General features: G+C 41.0%; 1 protein-coding gene across 1 annotated transcript in view; it reads left to right on the forward strand.

Moving 5' to 3' along the window:
- The window catches only part of EML6 (EMAP like 6), a 282524-nt gene that overhangs the window by 231336 nt on the left and 28311 nt on the right, over positions 1–22877 (forward strand). Inside the window, exons 18-19 of the mRNA XM_054687741.1 lie at positions 4–73; positions 168–294. Of these exons, the coding sequence (XP_054543716.1) occupies positions 4–73; positions 168–294 (197 nt within the window). The remainder of the gene's footprint in view (positions 1–3; positions 74–167; positions 295–22877) is intronic.

The following is a 22877-nucleotide window of genomic DNA, read 5'->3' on the forward strand; positions in this document are numbered from 1 at the left end:
GAGTTTGTGGGGACCCAGGAGAGCAAACTGGTAGACAGTGAGGAGTCAGACACTGATGCTGAAGAAGATGGAGGTGAGCCCCAACTGCATGCACAGCTGCACCTTCCTTCACAGCCTCCTGCGCTCTGCATACCAACTCCCTCTCCCATCTCTTTCTCTTATTTGAGGCTATGACAGTGACGTGGCTCGAGAGAAGGCTGTTGACTACACCACCAAGATCTATGCTGTGAGCATCAGGGAGATGGAAGGCACCAAGCCACACCAGCAACTGAAAGAAGTTTCAGTGGAGGAAAGGTATGATGGCACCAGGTTTGTCTGCATTTATGATACCTGATGACAAGAAGCTCATTTCAAGTACAATGCATTTCCTATGCCCTCAATGTCACTGAGCTAGTCTTTAATGTATATGCACAATCTTCACCTGCATACAGCCTTATACTGGGGCAACTGCCCACTGGTCTCTCTGTGTGTGGCAAAGGGTAGATCCCACTTGGCAGATGTTGGTTATGGAAAATGCTTGAATAGACATGAGATTTGGTTAGATCAGGCTTCCTCTTGCCCAGAGAGGATATTGGAATACCCAAAAACTATCCTGAACCTGATGGCTGACAAGAGAGTGCACGACTGAAATAGTAGGACAGTAGACTCCTGAGGCCTGGAGGAGTAGTTGTGGATTGTGAAAAGTAGTCTTCCATTGTAACCAGAGTCCATGTTACATGCAGCACTTGGTGTACCTTCTCTTACTGTATCTTTTCCTACCCAGATTTGTTCATATGGGTGGGTTTGGGGGTTCCAGGCTTACCCAATTTGATTTTGTTTCCTTGGATCCTATATATAGAAAGAAAGGTTCTTTCTTTCTTATTTTAAATGTGCCATTGTAAGAATTGACATGATAGAGAAATTTTCAAACACTTAAACATTTTGGGGGAAAAAATTCAGAATTACTACATTTACTTAATTTACCGTATTCATAGTAGGGAGGATATTTAATGAATAAAAACTAACATGGTAAGAGAATTTTATAGATCTTAAAGATGTTTTCAGAATTCTCTGTGGGCTCTTCAGATTGACCTGGATTCAGTGTTCTTAAGTACCCTGGTGCCATGTATAATTCATGAGATTCAAATTGTTTTTTCATCATGGCTTTCAGCCTAATAACTATTTAATATATCTAATGTATTACCTCTTACAAAGAAACATCATTCCCCCTCCTGTTTCAGTACTATGCTAGATGTTAAAATCATGTTTCATAAATGGTGGGTGTGCTGTGGGCAAGAGGACTGTATCTGATGTGAAAATCCCTAATGCTACCTGCCATCTTTCTTAGATGTTAATGTGAAGGTTCAGAATTCTCTTTTGATTAAAAAAAAAAGTAGAGATTTTACCATAATAGTCTATAATGTAGAGGATTTTGCTTGCAACATGGTATTTTAATGGCCACAAAGAAGAAATCATTTTAAATGACCAAATTCTTAAAAAAAAAAGGGAAAATGAAAGGGTCATATGCACAAGAGTGCATGAATAAGCCTCCCCCTTGAATGATCCATTCTGAAAAGGACATTTGGCCTAAATTAAACTGCAGCTGCTTTCTAACCTGAACTCGGGCTCGCCCAAACCTTTACTAGTCTTGGTGTCTCTCTGGGCAGGTCTGTAAAAATTCCATGTGTGCTCAATGTAGGAAGAGGTGGTAATGTCAAGAGTAGAGAGAACCATACACTTTTCAGAATTTAAATTTTAAAATTAAATTATTTAAAGTTTTTTTAAAATTAAAAGCTACAGGGCCTCCCCAGTGGCACAGCAGGTTGAGCGCAGCACTGTGAAACTGGCCGCAGCCTCTGAAGCGAGGGTTTGATTCCTGGCCAACCAGGGAGATACCCACATGGTGCAGCAGACCTCTCCTGTCTTGCCCGCTGCTCTCCTCAGCAGTGTATTTCCATCTGTCTGCCTGTTCTGCTCCCCCCTCTGGTCTCTGATGAATCCTCTCACCCTCTCACACCTGTGGTCTGTACCCCCAGCTCTTGTATAAAAATAAATAAATCTTTTTAAAAAAGATTTAAAAAATTAAAAGCTACCTCATTTTCTTCATTATGCCACACTGGGAACCTGCTCTCCATGAGCTTGTGCAGGAGCAACTATTTCTTACACAAAAGAAAAATGGGCTCGCTCTGTCGCTCGCCTCCTGGCTTCACAGCTCCTGGCTTGCGGCCAGCTCTCAGAGTGCCATTTGAGATTCCTGATCAGTGGATCGGGGAGGCCCCTGCAACAAATGCTAAAATTAAAAAGCAAAAGCAAAGATGCAATTCAACCAGAATGATATGATCAGAAACAAAAGCAAAAAAGTCTTGAGGAGGTTCTGAAAATTTTCTTGGAATACTCTATAACAAGGGAATGCAAGCAGATACTTCCATAGTCAGTCTCTAACTATACTCTTAAGACTCTTTCCAGTTTCATTACTTGATGGTAATGAACACTGAGAACTTGGAAGTCTCCTGTTGAAGATGGCAGCACTCCAAGATGGAGGAGGCCTGGATATGTCTATTAGCACTGCTTTGAGAAACATCAATAAGAAACATCTACTTGAAGTATTAATGCAGCTGAAAGTTGGTGCCATATTTATGATACAATCTGCACTGTTTTTCATCTGAAACCATCTACCACTTTTCTATTCTATGAAAGCTCTGGTTCATAAGGTTGCATCTCAGGGGCTCATACAAACAAGCAGAAGCCAGGGCATTATGACCCTATCAGGAGTGCCATGAGCCATCACACAGGCAGCAGCAGTCCAGACCCATGACAAGGACTATAGATCAGAGGGTAGACGAGGTTGAGCTTATTTGAGGAACAATTCCAAAGTCAGGGGTCCAAGCACCTTGAAGAGCTGGTCATTTGAAAGGGACTTTCTGCATTAAAAGGAAAAAGGAGTTTTGTTGGAGAAAGGAGTCAACTCTGAGCCCTGAAAGATGACCTGAATGAATTCCACCCCATTGACAGCAGAAGAGGTCTCAGGCACTGAGGGTTACAACTCCCAACACGCCATGAATCTGACTTCCTAAATGGGGTTGGCTGCTCGGAACTAAAGTTGGAATTAAGCAGCCATGCTTGGCTGATAACTGAACACTTGCAGGCTCAGGAGTTCTTGCTTTTCTGATTCTTAGTTTCATGAGGGACATGTGGAGAGCCTGTCCTTGGCAAAGAGAACAACAGCTGTTATCTTGATGTGTACAATGATGATGCATTATTTTTCCTTTTTCTGTCCCAGTTCACTGAAACCAAGCTAGTCCCTTTCTTGTCATTCCCTGCCAGAGGAAACCTTAGATTGTAGCAAGTCTTTGGGCTTCATTGGCCTTTCTTTGTGGTAACTTGTTTGTCTGGGTATTTGCCCATAAGGGGATATGCAATTTAGGGGTTTTACTGAGAAACTCAAAATATCCTTTCCTCTATGTATATATTAATTCCACTAAAGACCTTTCATAATAAAAAAGAAAGAAAGAAAAATGGTTATAAGATATAGGGATAGACTTTTCAGTACTGATTTTTTAAAAAATAACTCAATAGGGTAGAGTGAGGGGAAAAAAGAGTGAAGAAAACAATTTTAAGATAAATATAGAGCCTTGAGGAATAATGAAGTCTTTTCTGTAGAGAACAACATCCTTGATAACTTAATAAGCCTCAAAGCATCAGCTCCAGAGAGGCTGTAACCAGAGAGCTGGATGCCAGCCGCACGGCGCTCCGGGCGGCGCAAAGCTGGGCCATGACAGGAAGGGGCAGTAAATGGGCCTGAGATAGTAGCCTCCGGGGAGTCAAATTCTAAATAGAACAAAGGAAGTTCAAGCCTCGGAGATAGGATTGTAGGTAATTTCTGGACTGCAGAAGAGAGGGAACAGAGTGGCAAACAAGGTGAGGCGTTGGGAGAATTTGTGCGAATGCAGCATGAGAGCACAAAGGTGCGGCAGGGAGAGCTCTTGTCAATAAGCCGGCCAGAGAGCACAACTGAGTCCTCAGCTGAGGGACAAAAGGGCCACTGTGGACTCCAGCATCCTGGATATGTGAGCACAGCAGAGACGGGTGCCACAGACAATGGCACAGGACAGGCAGCACTCGCTTCTCCCTGGGAATATTCACTGCTGTCAGTCAGCCCCGGCTTCTTCAGACTCTACATTTTCAAGAGGCTCTCCAGGCCCTTCCCTTCCTTGTTCCTTCGTGTGTGTGTGTGTGTGTGTGTGTGTGTGTGTGTGTGTGTGTGCATTTACAGATGCTTGCATTTGCCTGGGTGTCTTTTCTAAATGCCTGGGCTCAGAGGTGCACCAAAAGGGGTCAGGAGAAATGAATGCTTGAGGACCTGGAGAGATAAGCGCTCAGCGCATGAGTTCTGTACAAGGACCGGTTTTGCCACTTGCCATTGCATCTCGCAGTGCTTTGGGTTTCCTTCCCTTCCCACCTTGGAAAGGGTGGGATGAGTGCAGAATATGTCAAAATGAGAACAGTACTGTGAAGCAGCTGCACAAGAAGCATCACTCGTTTTTTTAAGCAACTGAACTCCTAATTCCTAAAATTTAAGATAGTCATATATTGCTTTTAATTACACCTGGATATTTGATTTTAAAATAGCTGTGAAGCTCTGGATTGTGCTTCTTTGTGCAATTTATAGCGCATTGTGAGTTCTTGTTCTTTAGAAGTCATAAAATCCTCAGTTCCATGTCTTTTCAGGCGGGGGAAAGCTAAGAGAAATGTGTGACTGTTCTCAAAAGAATACTAGACTGTACCTTCCCATATATGGTCCCTTAGAGGTGTCTGTGGAGTCACCTAGCCACCCATATCAGCTTAGCCTCCATGACTTAGCTGGACTGTCTTATATTCCCACTCTTAGGTGAACCTTGGGTGACCCTGCTGCACAATTGCCCTGTGTGGCATCCAGCTGAGGAAAATCCTGAGGTCTTTTCTGATTCAGGAATCCACACTTTCAGACCTTTGTCTAAACACGCAGGGCCACCCCACAGGGCTCTTCTTCATCCCCAGCTGACTCCATCTAATTCTGGTCTAGGGAAACCTTTCCAGGCAAGCCTCTCCCAGGCACCCAGATCCCAGCTCCAGAGACCTGCCCCATTGCTCTCACCCTCTAACCTTGCATCCTGCTTAGCTATGCTTTCTTGTAAGGTAATGGATGGCTATTCATTTGCAAACTTAAATTTATTGTGTGATAATTACAATGTCAGGACATTTCTTTTGAGAAAAGAAAAAAAATGAGGGAGTAAATTATTTTTCAAAACAGTTTAAGGTACAACATGTTTACCACCATCACAGCACAGCCCAGGGTACAGTACTAGCATCCTGTTTTCTAGCTCCAGGAAAAATAGTTCTTCTCCCAAACTCATCATGAAACAAAATTCCTAAAATTATCCAGGTACAAAATTACTAGGGTTGCCAATAATATTACGTTCCTTTTACTATATTACTGTCATGAGCAGTAAGTGAATCTCAGTCGGAGGTTGGTTCTCAAGAAGAGATTTTATTTATGCTGCCTTTCTAACACTCAAATCAAACGGGAAAAACCAAACCAAAGTACCCGATGTACCTTCCAACCAAAGTCGCTGCACGACGTATCTTAGCCGAATCACCAGCCAAAGAAGGGTGAAGAGCCATGGAGATCAAGTGAGAACTCGCAGGGCGATGGTCACAGGAGTGCCAGCTTGGGGAGCGATGGTCACACAGAATGTCAGGCCTATTTGCAGTGTGCCAAATCCAGGAGCAAGAGGAGGGTGGAGAACAGGCGAGGTCCAAAGGGAGCAGCGAGCCTCCGGAAGAGTTGCCTCCAGCAAGGTTAGCTCGAGCCAGCCTCTTGGAACTGCTTTCTCTCGGGCTCAAAATGTTGGTCCTGATAGACCTTTTTGAGTCCTTATCACTGTGTACAAGACGAGCTATGTGGCACACTTTCAGCTTCACCAGTCTTTATCAGAAGTTGCTGTCTATTAACAGTGTGCTTTAGTCTCTTAACGGCACACTTTATCACTCTGTTACGCTCACAATCATGTTTGAGCATTTTTTACCTTCATTACAGTTACCAAGGTTAGACCCAGTTTTCTGATTTATAAAGTAGGGCTTTCAGTTTCTTCAAGAGGGCCACCCAATTCAAATAGGTCTGAACAAAAGGAATCTATTGACTCATACATCTGTGAGTCTCAGGATGGAGTGACTTCAGGTGTCACTTTATCTAACTGCCAGAGATCTATTCTCTCTGCATATCTCAGTTCTGCTTCCGCTAAGATTTTTCATTTCATCGAATAGCAAAATGGCTGCAGTACCAAGCCTGGAGTTCAAAACTAGCAGAAGAGAACTGCCTCTGATTCATGAATTCCCTCAATGCCTTATGTGCTGTTGTTCTGGCAGGTCTCACGATCAGCCTTGAACCAGTCACACTGACCTGAGAAATATGAGCCTTTGACAATTCCTAAGTAATAGTCACGTGCCACCTATAGACTAGCAATGCAATAATCTCCTCCCCCAGAAGTGAAAATCCAAAACTGTGAGGAAAATTAGAGTGATTGATTACTGGATGGGTCTAAGACAGCAAATATCTACTAAATCCACCCTTTTCTTGTCAGATATACGCTTTTTAAATGCCCCAATTTAAACCAGCCCACATATGATTGAAAATGCAATTGTCTGCTTCTTGAAAAGAGATGTCCCAGAGTGTCAACCAGTAACTGTATTTACCCCCACATCTGGGATCTCAGGAGCTATGTAGTCTTCCCATTCAGTCCTGGGGCAAATAAAATGTTAACCACCACAACATGCCAATTAGACAGTGGTGAAGAGAGGACGGGATGAGGATGCTTCTTTTGAACTACTGCTTGGAAGGTGGGAGAATGAGACACACAACTGAATGGCGGAAGATGCGAACAGTCAGAAGATGTGAAAATATTTGTCTGTTTGTTACAAAAGACAGACGTACAGAAGTGAGAACATAGAATTGTAGGTAACACACCATTCTCTTTGAGGACCAGCTTTCCAAGCTTCCCACATTCCTAATGGGATAGAAATTATGACCCTGTGGAATGAGGATTCCTCCAGGCATGCTTGACTTTGTCATTTAGGGAGAATTTGCACCCTCCTGTGTGAACTCGTCCCTGACTCTTGGAGAGACACTGGCCCTGTGTGCGCCACACTGTGCACACAGCTGACAGATGGGAGGGCAGGTCAGCCTTTGGAGACATCTCCTAGGAAGCCAAAGTTTCAGGTCAATCTGAAGTCTCATCATTTACCCTCTGACCTGGCATTTTACTGCATCAATTTAGGAAAAGTATTTTTTTTGCATCTCCCACTGATACCTGCTTGAATTTTCAAGACGGAAAAGATATCAATTAAACAGATAAGCATTTTATTTTTAAGATCAGTTAAGTCATTTCTCATTCTTTCTACCCTCATTTTTTGATGATAAATTGAGCACCGATTGATTACTATTGGTATATATTCCTCTTCTAAGGCATATTTTGTATTATTTCTCTCTTGAAGTGATAGTGTAACCCCTTTTAGGGTCCACTGATTTTAATGACTGGTTAGTTATTGTTGTCATTGTTACATGCTTCAATTGTCTTTTAAAAAAAATAATTTATGCATACAAGAGCTGGGGTACAGGCCAGAGGTGTGGGGGGTGAAAGGATTCACCAGAGACAGAGTGGGGAACAGAACAGGCAAAATGACTGAAATACACTGCTAAGGGGAGCAGTGTGTGAGACAGGAGAGGTCTGCTGCGCCCTGTGGGTTACTCTCTGGCCGGGGGTCTCGAACTTCTGCTGCAGAGGCAGCGGATAGCTTCATAGGTTGCATCTTAACCCCTTACGCCACCAGGGAGGCCCACATTTGGCTTTAGCAGAGTTTTCTTTAGATTAGTTTCGGTGCCCTTTGGAAAATATTACTGTATGCTTTTGAAATTGTCCTTATTCATTGACAAGAGAGCCACACTCATAGGTTTTCCTGAGCATGGAATCTGGTCTCTGATTGCCTGAATCCTTAGTTTGTTTCCCAAAACTACTGAAGCTTGTTTAAATTATTATAGACGTAAAAGAGAAAAAAAAAACCCACTTTTTTTAAAACCTTACATTTGTATCTAAATTGAACTTTTTTGGGCTTTGTTTTGGTAGGAGCTTTTTTTTGCTATTCAATGCACCATGTTATAGATTGTATTTCTAAGAATGATGTTGTGTAGTGTTGTCTAAAACTTGAGAAATATTTGTGGGGCTTTTTTTTCTGGTTTCAATGTTTGGCTCAAGCGCCCTAAAGTTGGGTTCAAAGAATACAAAAATATAAGATATAGAATACCTAGTATCTTGCACAGACTCGGTAAAGTGTGAAGGGTTAAGCCACGTCTTTCAAATTGGGCCTAAGTGCTCTGTGCCACTTGTGGCCCTCACAATAGAGAGCACTTTGAGAGGGAAGTAGTTTAGGACTAGTTTATCAAAGGGATTATTAACAAAGATGTGGGCAGGATGAAAAGAAATAGGAGTGGTTACAGTATCTTGGAGATTCCAATGACTAGAAACTATTACAACCTCTGGACCTGAAAAGCTGAAAGGGAGGAAGCTATTGTCAGATGTGGAGAACATGGCTGATGGTGCCAATCACCTGACAAGAGCTGAGACCTAAATGCAAGAGTTTAAGGTGACTAACCTGAGTCCCAGCCAGGAGATATCCAGGGGATAAATGCTCAATTGCATTGTCCTTTCACCCTCTGAACTTCTTACTCATGCCTTTGGCTGAATCTAGTCAGAAGCCAACAAAAACTGTTATCGCAGAAAAGAATCTTGGGCTATTTTAATGTTGAATAGTAATTATTTGTAATGCCTTGGAATATATATAGATATTTATTTTACCTGGAATCATAATAACTGGAATTATAGATCTATCTATACCATCAGTTAGATGCCAGTAAATATAACAAATTAACATCAAGAATCGTTACAGACATTTAAAATTTTACCCAAGTTTGATGAGTCATCATTTCTCACCGCTGTCTGAGGTTGCCATGAGAATCAACTTATAATTATCAGTGTATACATGTCTTTCATAACTTTTTAAATATTTTATTCACATTACATTTTGATATTTCCAAATGTCTTTTAAAGTAATATTTAAATATCTTTAGTCCATCTCAGAGGTTTTTATTTGAGTAGTAAGGAAAAAATCAGAAACTTGCAAGTATCGAAATGTTTACTACTAAATAACAGTATTTTGTAAGGATCAAACTATCATAGAAGCCAAGTTTTTAATTCTGTGGTAACATAACCAGAAAACACCAGGGTCAGGCTACTTGTCGCTCCTGGAAGCCAACTGAACAGAGACAGGAATTGAATCTATAACATGCGCTTTATTGTCAGAAAACCTGTGATCTGAGAGAATGGGAGTATTTTACCTCAAAAACCCATTCTAACATCTCATCTCAAGCTGACCTTTTTCTAGTAAAATAAACAAAGTGTTTGCATGTAGCCTGTGCTGTGTGTACGTGTGGGTTCCTGCACTAGGTGTGTGCCTGCCCTTCTCCCTACCCTCTATCAGTAATTGTGTGATTGCTACAGAGGTGAATCACAAAGGCATTTTCTTAATAAATTATAGATAGGATAAATATCTAAATGTGGGATGTAGTCTTCTATTAAAATTCAAATAGACTGACTGTCCATTAGTATTCCTAATTGGTACCCACCATACTTTGTAATTTATTTTTTAATGTCTTAATCAGAGCCTGTATTCAGACAAGAACATGACTTTCTGACAAGATGCAAAATTAATACAGATCATACTATATTTATGGAAACTGGAATATAAATATTCCCTAATTTTTTTTATTCTGAGTTGGTGCAATAATTAGTTCAGGGATTGTTTTTACAATACACCTGAGTCAGCAGTCTATATATTTTTACCTAATTATCCTTAGCAGGGGAATATGAAGAAGGGATCTGTGAATACTCTTACCTTAATATTTTAGTCCCTCTAGTACTTATTTCTCCTCAATCTATGCCATATGTTCCTTAATAAACCAGGAAACTTACCAAACCAAGATTAGAAGCAGATTTTGAGCCTTTTGTAAATGATAGCCCTCTCATCTATGAACTGACTGTCCTACTACCAAATATCTTCAAAATTCCACACTAGGGCTTTTTCTTTTTCTTTAACTATGCTTATAGGAGAAGAGGGGAAGAGCTAAGGCCCTGAGATGTATCTTCTCCTAGTATTTCATATTGTTCCTGAATCAATTGGTTGAGAGTTATGAGCGTAATCGAAAGAAGAGTTTTAAAAAGAAATTTGTATCCGATAGGTAATGTTTTGGGATGGTATTTTTGTTTTGTTTCAGCCTCAAATTGCTAGCTGTCTTTAATCCTTAGTTACTTAATAGAAGCAACTAATCCTTAGTTACTTAATACATGGCCTATGACCTCAAGATATTTAAAGTTCCACTGAATAGAACTATCAGCTGTGTTAACTGTGTCTATAAGATGCTCAGATCTTCCAACATGGTACATAGTAAGCAGATGTCTCCAGTGAGGAGAGGAATGGATGAATTTACTTAGTGAACTTTTATTAATATTTAAGCAAATTAATTTGACCTCAAAATGGTCTGCAAATCCATTCTTTGTCAGCACAACTTTCACCTTCACTCAATTGGCACCTGTGAGTGGTGGTATTTTTGTGGAGACTCATGTGGCCTCCAGTGTTGCAACCTGACTGGCCACAGGACAGTGATTTTCTTGGTCCAGTGATTTTCTTTTATCCTCTTACCATCTGTCTATTAGGAATTAAGACGTTCATTTGTTTCAAGTCTACTAAACCTGAGGCAAAATGAACTGAAAAAGAAAATTCTGTCTTCTTCTGACCTATTTCACATGTAAAACTTCTTTGTTGGCAGATTTGCAAAGAAACAAAGAACATGCTCCTACATGACAAAATGCAAAAAATGGGCAAGATCTGGATGGATTTTCCTAAACTGAAACAAACTGCCATCTAAAGGGAATCCAGTTTTTCTTCTAACCTTTACTATGTTTGGGAATATAAATATGCTGGGAGAGTCTGCCCCTGATTTTTTAAAACTCTTTCTTTAATCAATAAATCCCCATTTCAAGCTTGTCAGTGGCAGGATGAGCACGATGAAGTGAGACAATGCCCCCCTCCATGGCGATATCAGTGGATAAACAGCCCTGCTCCCCTGGTGTTTCCTCAACAAAACAGGCCTGACAGAGGCCCTTTGTCATCACTGATCAATAGCCGCTTTGTAAGCTTGTACTGCAAGAGTTGCTAAGAACGGACAATCTCACTAGCAGGTGCTGCTAGTTTACCATGCTGAGATCTGTGGAAACCGCTCCATCCTATGCTGAAGGTTGGCCCAGTGAATGGGCGGATCCTCCGGTTCTTTATTTCCATCCCACTTGGGATGATGCAGTGACCTTAAGGAGCCTAAGAGCTAAGTCCAGAGATCTGCCATTGCATGTTGGCTGCATGTTAGTGAAACAGCCTTCACCCTGGAGGAGAGATAACACAGTTAGGGCAAAGAGGGCCAAGAGTTCCTACTAACTGAGTGTTTTCTCTTCACTCCAACCCTTAGTTCTGTGAGAGCTCTGCTTTCATAGGGGATGTGAGCAGGTCAAAAGCAGCAAGTTTCCGTTCTCTAACAAGGTGAAAGGAACTGAAGTTACAGTATCTATTAAACCCCGAAATGCTGAAATTAATCATTTCTAAGGTCTATTGTTTAGCCCTGTAACTCCACCAAAAACTGAACAGTTGTTTTTTTAAAAAAGAGAATTTAATGCTACCTTCATGAGTGGTTTTCTTTTAAATCCCTTGAATCCTTGTTTGTTTTTTTTTTTAAATTGTTTGAAGCAAATATAATGACTTCTAAATAATTGATATTTTTTAGGAATTAAGCCTGTCATTCATTAGAAAATAATTTGCTCACTCTTTTATGTCAGGGCATAAAAATATAGGGATAAAGTGCTATAAAATGATGTTTTAAAGATTAGTACACCTGGGAATTCATACTCGTACAGTGTAATCAGTTGACTCAAACCCACTCATTCATGAAGATCAAAGAACACAAAGAAGTGAGTACTTTTCTATCAAAGGGAACATCACTTAGAAGGCAGTGGCAAAGTTGGGCCTATTATTTTAATTAAGTGTCTGAATATCTTTCAGATACTCCATTTGGAGGGAACAGGTGCTGCCAGGTCCTTCACTCTTCCTCTTCCTACTGTGTGGGTGGTGAGGTGGTATCTAAGGAGGTATTTGCAGAAGCAGTGGTTAGGGTACATACTTTTTACCCCTTAAAATGATGTCACTGGGTGTAAGGTGTGTAGGGTCAGGGTGCTTTTGTGGGTGTGTGTAAAACATATTGGCATGCTCTTTATTTTTTTTTTTTTTTTTAAATTTTATTGTTATATTCCCCATACAATTGCAGCCCCCCATTCTGACCCCAATCCCTCCCCTCCCGCCCCCGCCCCCCTAAAAGTGTCTCTGGTTCATAGTTTTTTGTTGATTTTGATTTTCACTTTCTTATAGTTATTCATTTTCCTGGTCCCTTATTTAAGTTTTCTAGATTCCTGCTATGAGTGAGACCATCCGGTATTTTTCTTTTTCTTTTTGGCTTATTTCGCTGAGCATGATCCCTTCCAGCGCCATCCATGTTGCAGCAAATTGCATGTGTTTATCTTTTTTGAATGCTGAGTAATATTCCATGGTATATATGTACCACATCTTCTTGATCCAGTCATCTATTTTTGGGCATTTGGGTTGTTTCCAAAGCTTAGCTATTGTAAACAGTGCTGCTATAAACATAGGGGTGCAGGTGTTCTTTGGAATTGATGTTTCTGTGTCCTTTGGGTAAATACCTAGGAGTGGAATTGCTGGGTCATATGGAAGCTCTATGTTTAGTAGGTCCAGAAATCTCCACACAGCTTTCCACAGTGGTTGGACCAGTTTGCACTCCCACCAACAGTGCAGAAGAGTTCCTTTTTCTCCACACCCTCGCCAACATTTGTTGTTGCTAGTTTTTTTAATATGTGCCATTCTCACTGGTGTAAGATGGTATCTCATGGTAGTTTTGATTTGCATTTCCCTGATGACAAGTGATGTTGAACATTTTTTCATATGCCTGTTGGCCATTTGCATTTCCTCTTCAGAGAAGTTTCTTTTAAGCTCTTCTGCCCATTTTTTGACTGGATTATTTTCTTTGTTGTTGTTGAGTCTCATCAGCTCTTTGCAGATTTTTGTGATCAGTCCTTTATCATTAGTGTTGGGTGCAAAAATGTTCTCCCAGTTGGTGGGGTTTCTCTTTGTTTTTGTTATTGTCTCTTTTGCTGTGCAAAAGCTCTTTAATTTGATATAGTCCCAGCTGTTTATCTTTGCCTTCACTATCACTGCTTTGGGTGATGTGTCTGTAAAGATGTCTTTGATGTGCAAATCACGTAGTGTTTCGCCTATATTTCCTTCTATATATTTTATGGTTTCAGGTCTTATGTCTAGTTCTTTAATCCATTTTGAGTTGATTTTTGTGTATGGTGTGAGGTGGTGGTCAAGCTTCATTCTTTTGCATGTAGCGACCCAGTTTTCCCAGCACCATTTATTGAACAAACTTTCTTTGCTCCAATGCATAGTCTTTGCTCCTTTGTCAAAGATTAGTTGACCATAAATCTGTGGGTTTATTTCTGGATTTTCTATTCGATTCCATTGGTCTGTATGTCTGTTCTTGTTCCAATACCATGCAGTTTTGATGATTATGGCTTTGTAGTATAGTTTGAAGTCTGGGAGTCTGATGCCTCCATTCCCTTCTTTTTTTTTCAGGAGAGCTTTGGCTATTCGGGGTTTTTTGTGATTCCATATGAATTTCATCAATAATTGTTCTATTTCTTTGAAGAATGACATTGAAATTTTGATTGGAATAGCATTGAATCTGTATATTGCTTTTGGAAGGATGGCCATTTTAATAATGTTTATTCTTCCAATCCATGAGCAGGGGATGTCTCTCCATTTCTTTGTGTCTTCTTCTATTTCTTTTAACAGTGTTTTATAGTTTTCTTTGTATAGGTCCTTTATCTCTTTTGTTAGATTTATTCCCAAATATTTGATTTTTTTTGTTTCAATAACAAAAGGGATGGTCTTTTTGATTTCTTCTTCTTCAGATTTATTGTTTGTGTATAGGAAGGCTACTGACTTTTGCATGTTGATTTTGTATCCTGCCACTTTACTGAACTGATTGATGAGTTGAATTAGCTTTTCTGTGGAGTTTTTGGGGTTCTCTATGTATAATATCATATCGTCTGCAAATAGTGATAGTTTGACTTCTTCTTTTCCTATTTGGATTCCTTGGATGTCTTTCTCTTGTCTTATTGCCCTGGCTAGGACTTCCAGTATTATATTGAAAAGCAATGGTGAGAGTGGACATCCTTGTCTTGTTCCAGATCTTAATGGAATTGCTTTCAGCTTTTCACCATTGAGAATGATACTGGCTGTTGGCTTGTCATAGATGGCCTTTATGATGTTGAGGTATGTTCCTTGTATCCCAAGAACTTCAAGGGCTTTTATCATGAATGGGTGTTGCACTTTGTCGAAAGCTTTCTCAGCATCTATTGATATTATCATATGGTTTTATATTTCTTTTTGTTGATGTGTTGGATAACGTTGATTGATTTTCGGATGTTAAACCATCCTTGTGCCCCTGGAATGAATCCAACTTGGTCGTGGTGAATTATCTTATGGATACATTGTTGGATTCTGATAGCTAAAATTTTATTGAGGATTTTTGCATCAGTGTTCATTAGGGAGATTGGCCTGTAGTTTTCCTTTTTTGTGTTGTCCTTGTTCGGTTTTGGTATTAGTGTAATGTTGGCTTCATAGAACGTGTTTGGTATTGTCCCTTCCTTCTCAATTTTTTGGAAGAGTTTGTGAAGGATAGGCACTAATTCGACTCTGAATGTTTGGTAGAATTCATTTGTAAATCCATCAGGTCCTGGGCTTTTGTTTTGGGGAGGTTTTTGATTACCATTTCAATTTCGCTAATTGTAATTGGTCTGTTTAGGTGTTCTATTTCTTCTTTATCTAGCTTTGGGTGATTGTAGAGTTGTAGGAATTTGTCCATCTCCTCTAGATTGTTAAACTTGTTTCCATATAACTGTTCATAGTAGTTACTGATTATTCTTTTGATTTCTGCTGTGTCCGTTGTGATTTCTCCTCTTTCATTGATGATCCTGTTTATTTGTGCTTTCTCCCTTTTTTCCTTTGTGAGCCTGGCTAGGGGTTTGTCTATTTTATTGATTTTTTCAAAGAACCAGCTCTTGGTTTCATTGATCTTTTGGATTGTTTTTTTAGTTTCAATTTCATTTATTTCTGCTTTGATTTTTATTATTTCTTTTCTTCTACTGGTTTTGGGGTTTTCTTGTTGTTCTTTTTCTAGATCTTTGAGCTTCGAGATTAGGTTGTTTCTTTGCGTTCTTTCTTGTTTCTTGATGTGAGCTTCTATTGCTATATATTTTCCTCTTATTACTGCTTTTGCTGCATCCCATACATTTAGGATATTGGTGTCCTCCTTGTCGTTCAATTCAAAAAATTTTTTAATTTCTTCTTTGATCTCCTCATTAGTCCAATGGTCTTCCAGTAGTGTGGTTTTTAATCTCCATGAGGTAGGAAAGTTCCTTGCCTTCTTTTTATGGTTTATTTCTAGTTTGATGCCTTCATGGTCAGAAAAGATGGTTGATATGATTTCAATCTTGGTGTATCTGTTGATGTTTGTCTTGTGCCCCAGTATGTGATCGATCCTGGAGAATGATCCGTGTGCGCTTGAGAAAAATGTGTACTCCGTTTTTTTGGGGTTTAGTGTTCTATAGATGTCTGTTAAGCCCAATTGCTCTAGGTCTTTATTTAGAGCTTTGGTTTCTTTACTTATTTTTTGTCTTGTTGATCTATCCATTGTTGATAGTGGTGTGTTGAAGTCTCCCACTACGTATGTGTTTTCTCTGATGTCTGTTTTCAGAGAGGACAACAGTTGTCTGATATATTTTGGTGCTCCTTCGTTTGGTGAGTATATGTTAATGAGTGTTATTTCTTCTTGAAGTATTGTCCCCTTGATCATAATGTAGTGACCATTGGGGTCTCTTTTTATCTTTTTGAGTTTGAAATCTGTTTTATCTGATATAAGTATAGCTGTTCCTGCTTTCTTTTTTGGTCCATTTGCTTGTAGGATTGTTTTCCATCCTTTAACTTTGAGCCTATTTTTATCTTTTGTAGCTAAATGTGTTTCCTGGAGACAGCAAAAGGTTGGGTTTTGTTTCTTAATCCAGGCTGCAACTCTGTGTCTTTTTATTGAAGAGTTTAGTCCATTTACATTTAGAGTTAATATTGATATGTTAACATCTGTATTTGCCATTGTGTTTGTCTTTCCTTTGATTTTATTTATTTATTCTTTTAATAACTTTTTTTTTTTTTTTGGCCTTCTTTCATTGTTATTCGTCGCTCTGAGGTTCTGGCTTTAGGACTCCTTGTAGTATTTTTTGGAGTGGGGGTTTAGTTGCAATGAAATTCCGGAGTTTCTGTTTGTCTGGGAAGGTCCATATTCTTTCTTCAAAGAGGAAGGAGAGCTTTGCGGGATAGAGTATTCTTGGTTGGCATCTGTTTTCTTGGAGTCTGTTGACTATGTCCCTCCACTCTCTCCTTGCCCGTAGTGTTTCTTCGGAGAAGTCTGATGTCAGCCTGATTGGTTTTCCTTTGAATGTTATCTGTTTCTTCCCTCTTGCCAGCTTCATTATTTTTTCCTTGTCCTGGATTCTTGGGAGCTTTACTATTATGTGTCTTGCTGTATTTTTCCTTTCGTCGTGGAAGTTTGGTGTTCTTCTTGCTTCTTGTATATCAATTTTCAGCTCCTTCTTCACATTTGGGAAGTTCTCTTCAATTATCTCTTTGAATATTTTCTCTGTTCCTACATCTCTCTCCTCTCCTTCTGGTATTCCTATAACTCTTATATTTCCTTTCCTCATGGAGTCAGATAGTTCCCGAAGTCTTTCTTCGTTCTTTTTCCTTCGTACTTCTCTTTCCTTCTCTGTTTTGGTTCTTTTTATTTCTGTGTCTTCAAGATTACTTATTCGTTCTTCCATTTCATCTATTCTGCTTTCATTGCTTTTCCCAGAATTCTTTAGTTCTTCCATTAATTCTTTGATCTCCTGCATTTCTTTTACTTCCCTCTTTAGGGACTCAATTTCTTTCTTCTGACCATTGTTTTCCCTCTCTAGAGACTCAATTGCATTCTTCTGATCGTTGATTATTTTTCCCTTATCATTGTTTTCCTTTATGACTTCTGTCAGTTTTTTAATCACGGCAATTTTAAATTCTCTTTCTGGAAGGCTCAGAAATTCTTCCAAGTTATTGTCGTTGCAATCTGGGGGCTGGCTTTCTTTTTGTGGTGTGCTTTTTCTCTGGAGAGTTGCTAGGTTGCGTGTGGTTCTTCTCCTCCCTACTGTCTGTTTTCTAATTTGCCGTATGCGTTGGGACACTGTGTTGTTGGGACTTGCCGGCATCTTGAGTGGGCTTCTCTGTTCCCCTCTGGTTCTTCCAGGAATCATCTGTCTGTTTCAAGCAGCCTTTACTGGAGAAAGGTCCCTGTTCTAAAATGCCGATGTGGGGACACACTCCCCTGTGCGCCTGGTCTGCCCCGGCGGTGGGTTCCTGCTCCCCTCTGGGCTTGGACTGCAGGCCAGAGGGGGTCTGGCGTGGGCGAACTTCCCCCGCTCACCTCTGGCTCCTGAGGAAGCCTTCTGCAGGTAGTCTTTACTGAAGAAATGTCCCTGTTCTAAAATGGTGATGTGGGACACACTCCCTGCGCTTCTGGTCTCAGGCACACTATTCTGCGCGCCTGGTCTGCCCCGGCTGTGGGTGCTCGCTCTCCCTGTGGGCTCAGACTACTTGTTCAGAAGGGGCCCGGTGTGGGCTAACTCCCCAGCTGGCCACTAGCTCCTTCAGTAGCCTGTGCTGGGGTCACGTCGCTAGGTGGCACCAGAGATCTCTCCTAGAGCCCTTGGGGAGCTGATTTTCCACCCCGTGGGACAGGGAGCAGAGCGGGGATGGTAGGGTACACCTCAACGGCTTTGGGGTGCTGTGTCTGCCTTGTGCCCCACCGTCGTGGGGAACCCACGCCCCTAATTTCGTGCCCCGGGTCTCAGTTCCAAAGCCCTCAGTTCCAGGACGCGGGCTGTAGCCCAGATCAGTGGCGCGGGAATGGCGCCTTTTGAATCCCGCTCCCCTGCCTGGGCGCCTTGTTCCTGCTCACTCAGGGAGGGCCTCCGCCGTCTCCCCGCAAGCCTAGGTCGCAGGCGCAGGGCCCTGGGCAGCTGCAATCCGAGCGCTGCTTTCGCGCAAGCTTACCGGGCGGCCGGGGCTGTGTGCTGGTGCTGGGCTCCTCCTGGGGGGCGGGGCTCTCTTTAATGGCGTCTGGAGCTCACCTCCGCGGCGGATCCTGCAGGGTTCGCCTCAGCTCCCGTTCACGGGGTGTGGTGGCTGAAATAGTTCCTTTCCACTCACAGTCCCACTTGCTGCATCCGTTTTTCTTGTTGGGCGTTTTGGTTTGTTGTTTCCCTCGTCTCTGCCGGTCAGAGAGTGCCGCCTCTGTGGGCGGGGGAGGGGAGCAAGGTTCTGCGCTTCCCTCCCTTCTCGTCCTCTTTTATGGCCACTTTCTTCTTCGGGTAGTTTGCTGGAGTCGTCCGTTTATCTTCCGTGTCCCAGTTCTCACTGGGACCTGCCGCTTTTCCTCCCTATTAACTTTTTTTAATGGGAGATCTTACTCGCAGCGTCTCCTCGCCGCCATGTTGCTCCGCCCCTCCGGCATGCTCTTTAATAAGCCCCCCACACTTCCCCCACCTCCTCCCAGGTTCATGTTCTGTCATGCTCTGCCATCTTCAGCCTCCCCCTGTTACTCTCCCTGTCATTTCATCAATTTCCTGTCTCTGATGAGGGTGACCACGGTACAGCCCTGACATACCATGTGTTAGATCATCACCATAATGCCTCTCTCCTGCAGTGACTTCCGTATTCTCTCTGCTAAGTCGCTCATTTTCTGGACATTAGATTGTCATCTCCATGAGACATCTGTGCCTGGACACTTCCCGTTTTGTCCAGGTTCATCAGCTGCCTGGTGCCTAAATGCCACTCTTCTCTCCTTTGAACAATTCACCCCTTGATTTTTCCTGCAACCCAAGACGTCTGTGCCCTTCTGGCTAGAAAAACACATGGGTGCAGACTGCTCCTGCCAGATCCCCATTGCCAGAGGCCTTCCTCACTGCTTATTCACTTCCAGTCTTGTCATCTGTTGCTCTCTCGTTGCCCTCTCAGCAGTCAGACAACTGTTTGCTCCTATCTCGACCTTCTGCTCAAACCCTGCCCCCTCCACTTTAAGCAGATGGCTTTTCTGTCCTCCTTCACTGAGAAAACTTAAGCTACTGGGCGTGAACTCCCACACTGGCAGTTCTTTCTCTCTCCTCTATCTTGCTTCCCATCTTCTACCCACAGAAACCATTCACCTCCTCCCTTCTCTTCTCAGAGGAACCAAGTCCCTCCTTTTCAAGGCTGGTCCCTCAGCTGGTATTGGGCCTTGGCTCCACCAGTCCACCTGTGTGTGCCCTCATCGTCCCTCCTCTCTCTGTGCTGCATCTATGTCACAGCCTAGACACACATTCCAGTCATCCTTGTGCCCACCCAATACTCTTCAGAAAAAGCACAGATCTTTTGACTAGTCTTACCCTTACATACATACTCTCACCCTCACCTTCTCCCTGCCCCAGCTCGCAACCAGGTTTAACCAAGTCTCTTCATCATTCCCTTTATAGTTAGTGAGGCAACATTAGTTTGCAACACCATTTGTGTTTTAGGGGTATAGGTTCACATTCCTTCAATTGTATGTTATCAAACCACACCTACCACCAAAGCCTGAATAATCCTCCACCATTGTCCACTGGACCCCCTCCCTGATTTGCTTCACTCCCCAACTCTCCCCTTCTGGTAGCCTCAGTTCTACAGTCAGATTTCAAGGGTTTGTTTTTGTCTGTTCCCTTGTTTTGTTTTCTTATATTTACCTATAAGTGAAATCACTTGGTATTTATCTTTCTCCTTCATATTTTGCTTAACAAAATCCCCTCCAGTTTTTTTTAAAGATTTATTTATCTGGGCATACAAGAACTGGGGTACAGGCCAGAGGTGCAGGGGGGGAGAGGATTCACCAGAGACAGAGTGGGGAACTGAACAGGCAGACTGACTGAAATACACTGCTGAGGGGAGCAGCAGGCAAGACAGGAGAGGTCTGCTGCACCATGTGGATAGCTCCTTGGCCTTTTGGGGATCGAACTCGTGCTGCAGAGGCTGCAGATAGCTTCACAGTGCTGTGCTTAACTCCTTGCTCCACAGGGAGGCCCCCCTCCAGTTTTCATCCATGTTGTCACAAATGGAAAGAGTTCTTTTTTTTTTTAAACTGAGGATTATTCCATTGTGTATATATACCACATCTTCTTTATCCACTCACCGTCTTGTCAGGCACTTGGGTTGTTTCCAACACTTCACTGTAATAAATGCTGCCATGAACATAAGTGTGAATATATCCCTTCAAATAAGAGTTTTTGGATCCTTTGGGTTGAAACCTAGGAGAGGGATTGCTGGATGATGTGGTAGATCTATTTTTAATCTTTTAAGAAACCTCCATACTATACAGGGGCCAGTCTATTTTCCCACTAGCAGCCTTTCAGGCCAGTCTATTTTCCCACTAGCAGCCTTTTCCTCACAAAACTGGTGGACACTGTTGTTTTTGGTCTTTTTGATATGGGTCATCCTCACAGATATGAGGTGGTATCTAATGTGGTTTTGATTTCCATTTCCCTGATGATAACTATGAAATTTTTTCCATGTACATGTTGTCCATCTTCTTTGGATAAGTGTCTATTTAGCTCTTATGCCCATTTTTTGACTGGGTTCTTTCTTGTTGAATTATATGAGTTCTTTGTAGATTTTGGATATTTGCTCCTTCTTGGATATATGATGCATATATAGTCACTAGGGTTTGATTGTTTTCAGTGATAGTTTCTTTTGCTGTGCAGAAGCATTTTGATTTAATGTAGTCCCACTTGTTTATTTTTGCTTTTATTCCTTTGCCATTGTAGTCAAGTTCCTGCAGACATTCCTGAAGTCAATGTTGTATGTTTTTCCTATGTTTGCTTCTATGTATTCTCTTATGTGATGTGTTAAAGCCAAGTATTTGATCCATTTTAAGTTAATTCTGTGTATGATGTGAGGCAGTAGTCTAATTTCATTCTTTGCATGTGACCAATTTTCTCAGCACCATTTGTAGAATAGACTTTCCTTTCTCCAATGTAGGTTCTTGGCTCCAATATCATAAATTGTCTGTATAAGTTGGATTTATTTCAAGACTCTCAGCTCTATTCCATTCATCTGTGTGTCTGTTTTCATTACAATATCATTGAGTTGCTTTGTAGTGTAATTGAAGTATGAGAGTATAGTACATCTTTTTCTCTCTCTCTCTCTGTGTGTGTGTGTATGTGTCTCTGGTGTGTGATGATAGCTTTGGTTATTTGGGATCTTTTGTGGTTCCATACAAATTTTAGTAATGTTTGTTCTATTTCTTTGAAAAATACCATTGGAATTTTGATAGGGATTGCATTAAATCTGTATATTACTTTGTGTAAAATGACATATTTTTAACAGTATTTTTCTTCCAATCCATTAGCAGGGAATAGCTTTCCACTCCCTGTGTTGTCCTTTATTTCTTTTAGTAATGTCTTAATGTTTTGCTGTATAGTTACTTAATTTTTTTATGCAATAGTAAATGAGTTGGATTTCATTTTCTTCTGGTTCCTTGTTTGCTTATAGGAACACAACAGATTTTTGTATATTGATTTTATAACCTGAAACTTTACTGATCTATTGTTCCTAATTGATTTTTAGTGGCATCTAGGGTTTTTTTTAAACAATATTATCATGTTGTCTGCAAATAGTGATAATTTATTAGTTTTGTTCCAATTGGGAGTCCCTGTTTTTCTTTCTCTTGCCTAATTGCTCTAACTTGAACTAACAAGTCTATGTTGAATAGTAGTGGTGAGAGGGGGGCATACTTGTACTGATTTTAGAGGAAAACTTTTCAGTTTTTTAACCACTGAACATGATACTACCTGTGCAGTTTTCACATATCGCCCCTATTATGTTGCGATGTGGTCTTTTGCCCCTATTTAATTAAGATTAGATAGTTTCTTTGAGATTTTTCTTGTTTCCTGATATGGGCCTGTATTGCTGGAAACTGCCCTTTTAGTACTGTTTTTGTTGTATTCCCTGGGTTCTGATAACCTGTATCCTCATTTTTGTTCATCTCCAGGTATTTTTAAAGTTCTTGTTTGATATGCTTGATGATCCATCACTATTCAGTAACATGGTATTTAGCTTCCACATATTTGAGGCTTTTCTCACTTTCTTTTAGTGGTTGATTTCTAGTTTGATCCCACTGTGATCAGAGAAGATACTTGATATGATTTCAGTCTTCATAAATTTATTGAAACTTGTTTTATGAGCCAACATTTGGTCAGTCCTCCGGAATGTGACATGTACACTTGAGAAAATTGTGTAGTAAGCTTTCTGGGGACTAGGCTGCCCTATAAATGTTTACATTTAAGGCTATTGTTTCCTTATTCATTTTCTTCTGATTGATCTGTCCATTGATGTAAGCGTGACACTGTTTTCTATTTTTCTAAAGAGCACACACAGAAAATAAATAGCAAAATGGTGACAAATACTTATAGTTCAACATTTTCCATAAATGTTAATGGCCTGCACTCACTAATCAAAAGGTACAGAGTGGCTGGTTGGTT

The sequence above is a fragment of the Talpa occidentalis genome, unplaced genomic scaffold (genome assembly GCF_014898055.3).
Source record: "Talpa occidentalis isolate TD23 unplaced genomic scaffold, MPIMG_talOcc4v2.1 talOcc4.5, whole genome shotgun sequence".
In the NCBI taxonomy this organism is placed as follows: domain Eukaryota; kingdom Metazoa; phylum Chordata; class Mammalia; order Eulipotyphla; family Talpidae; genus Talpa; species Talpa occidentalis.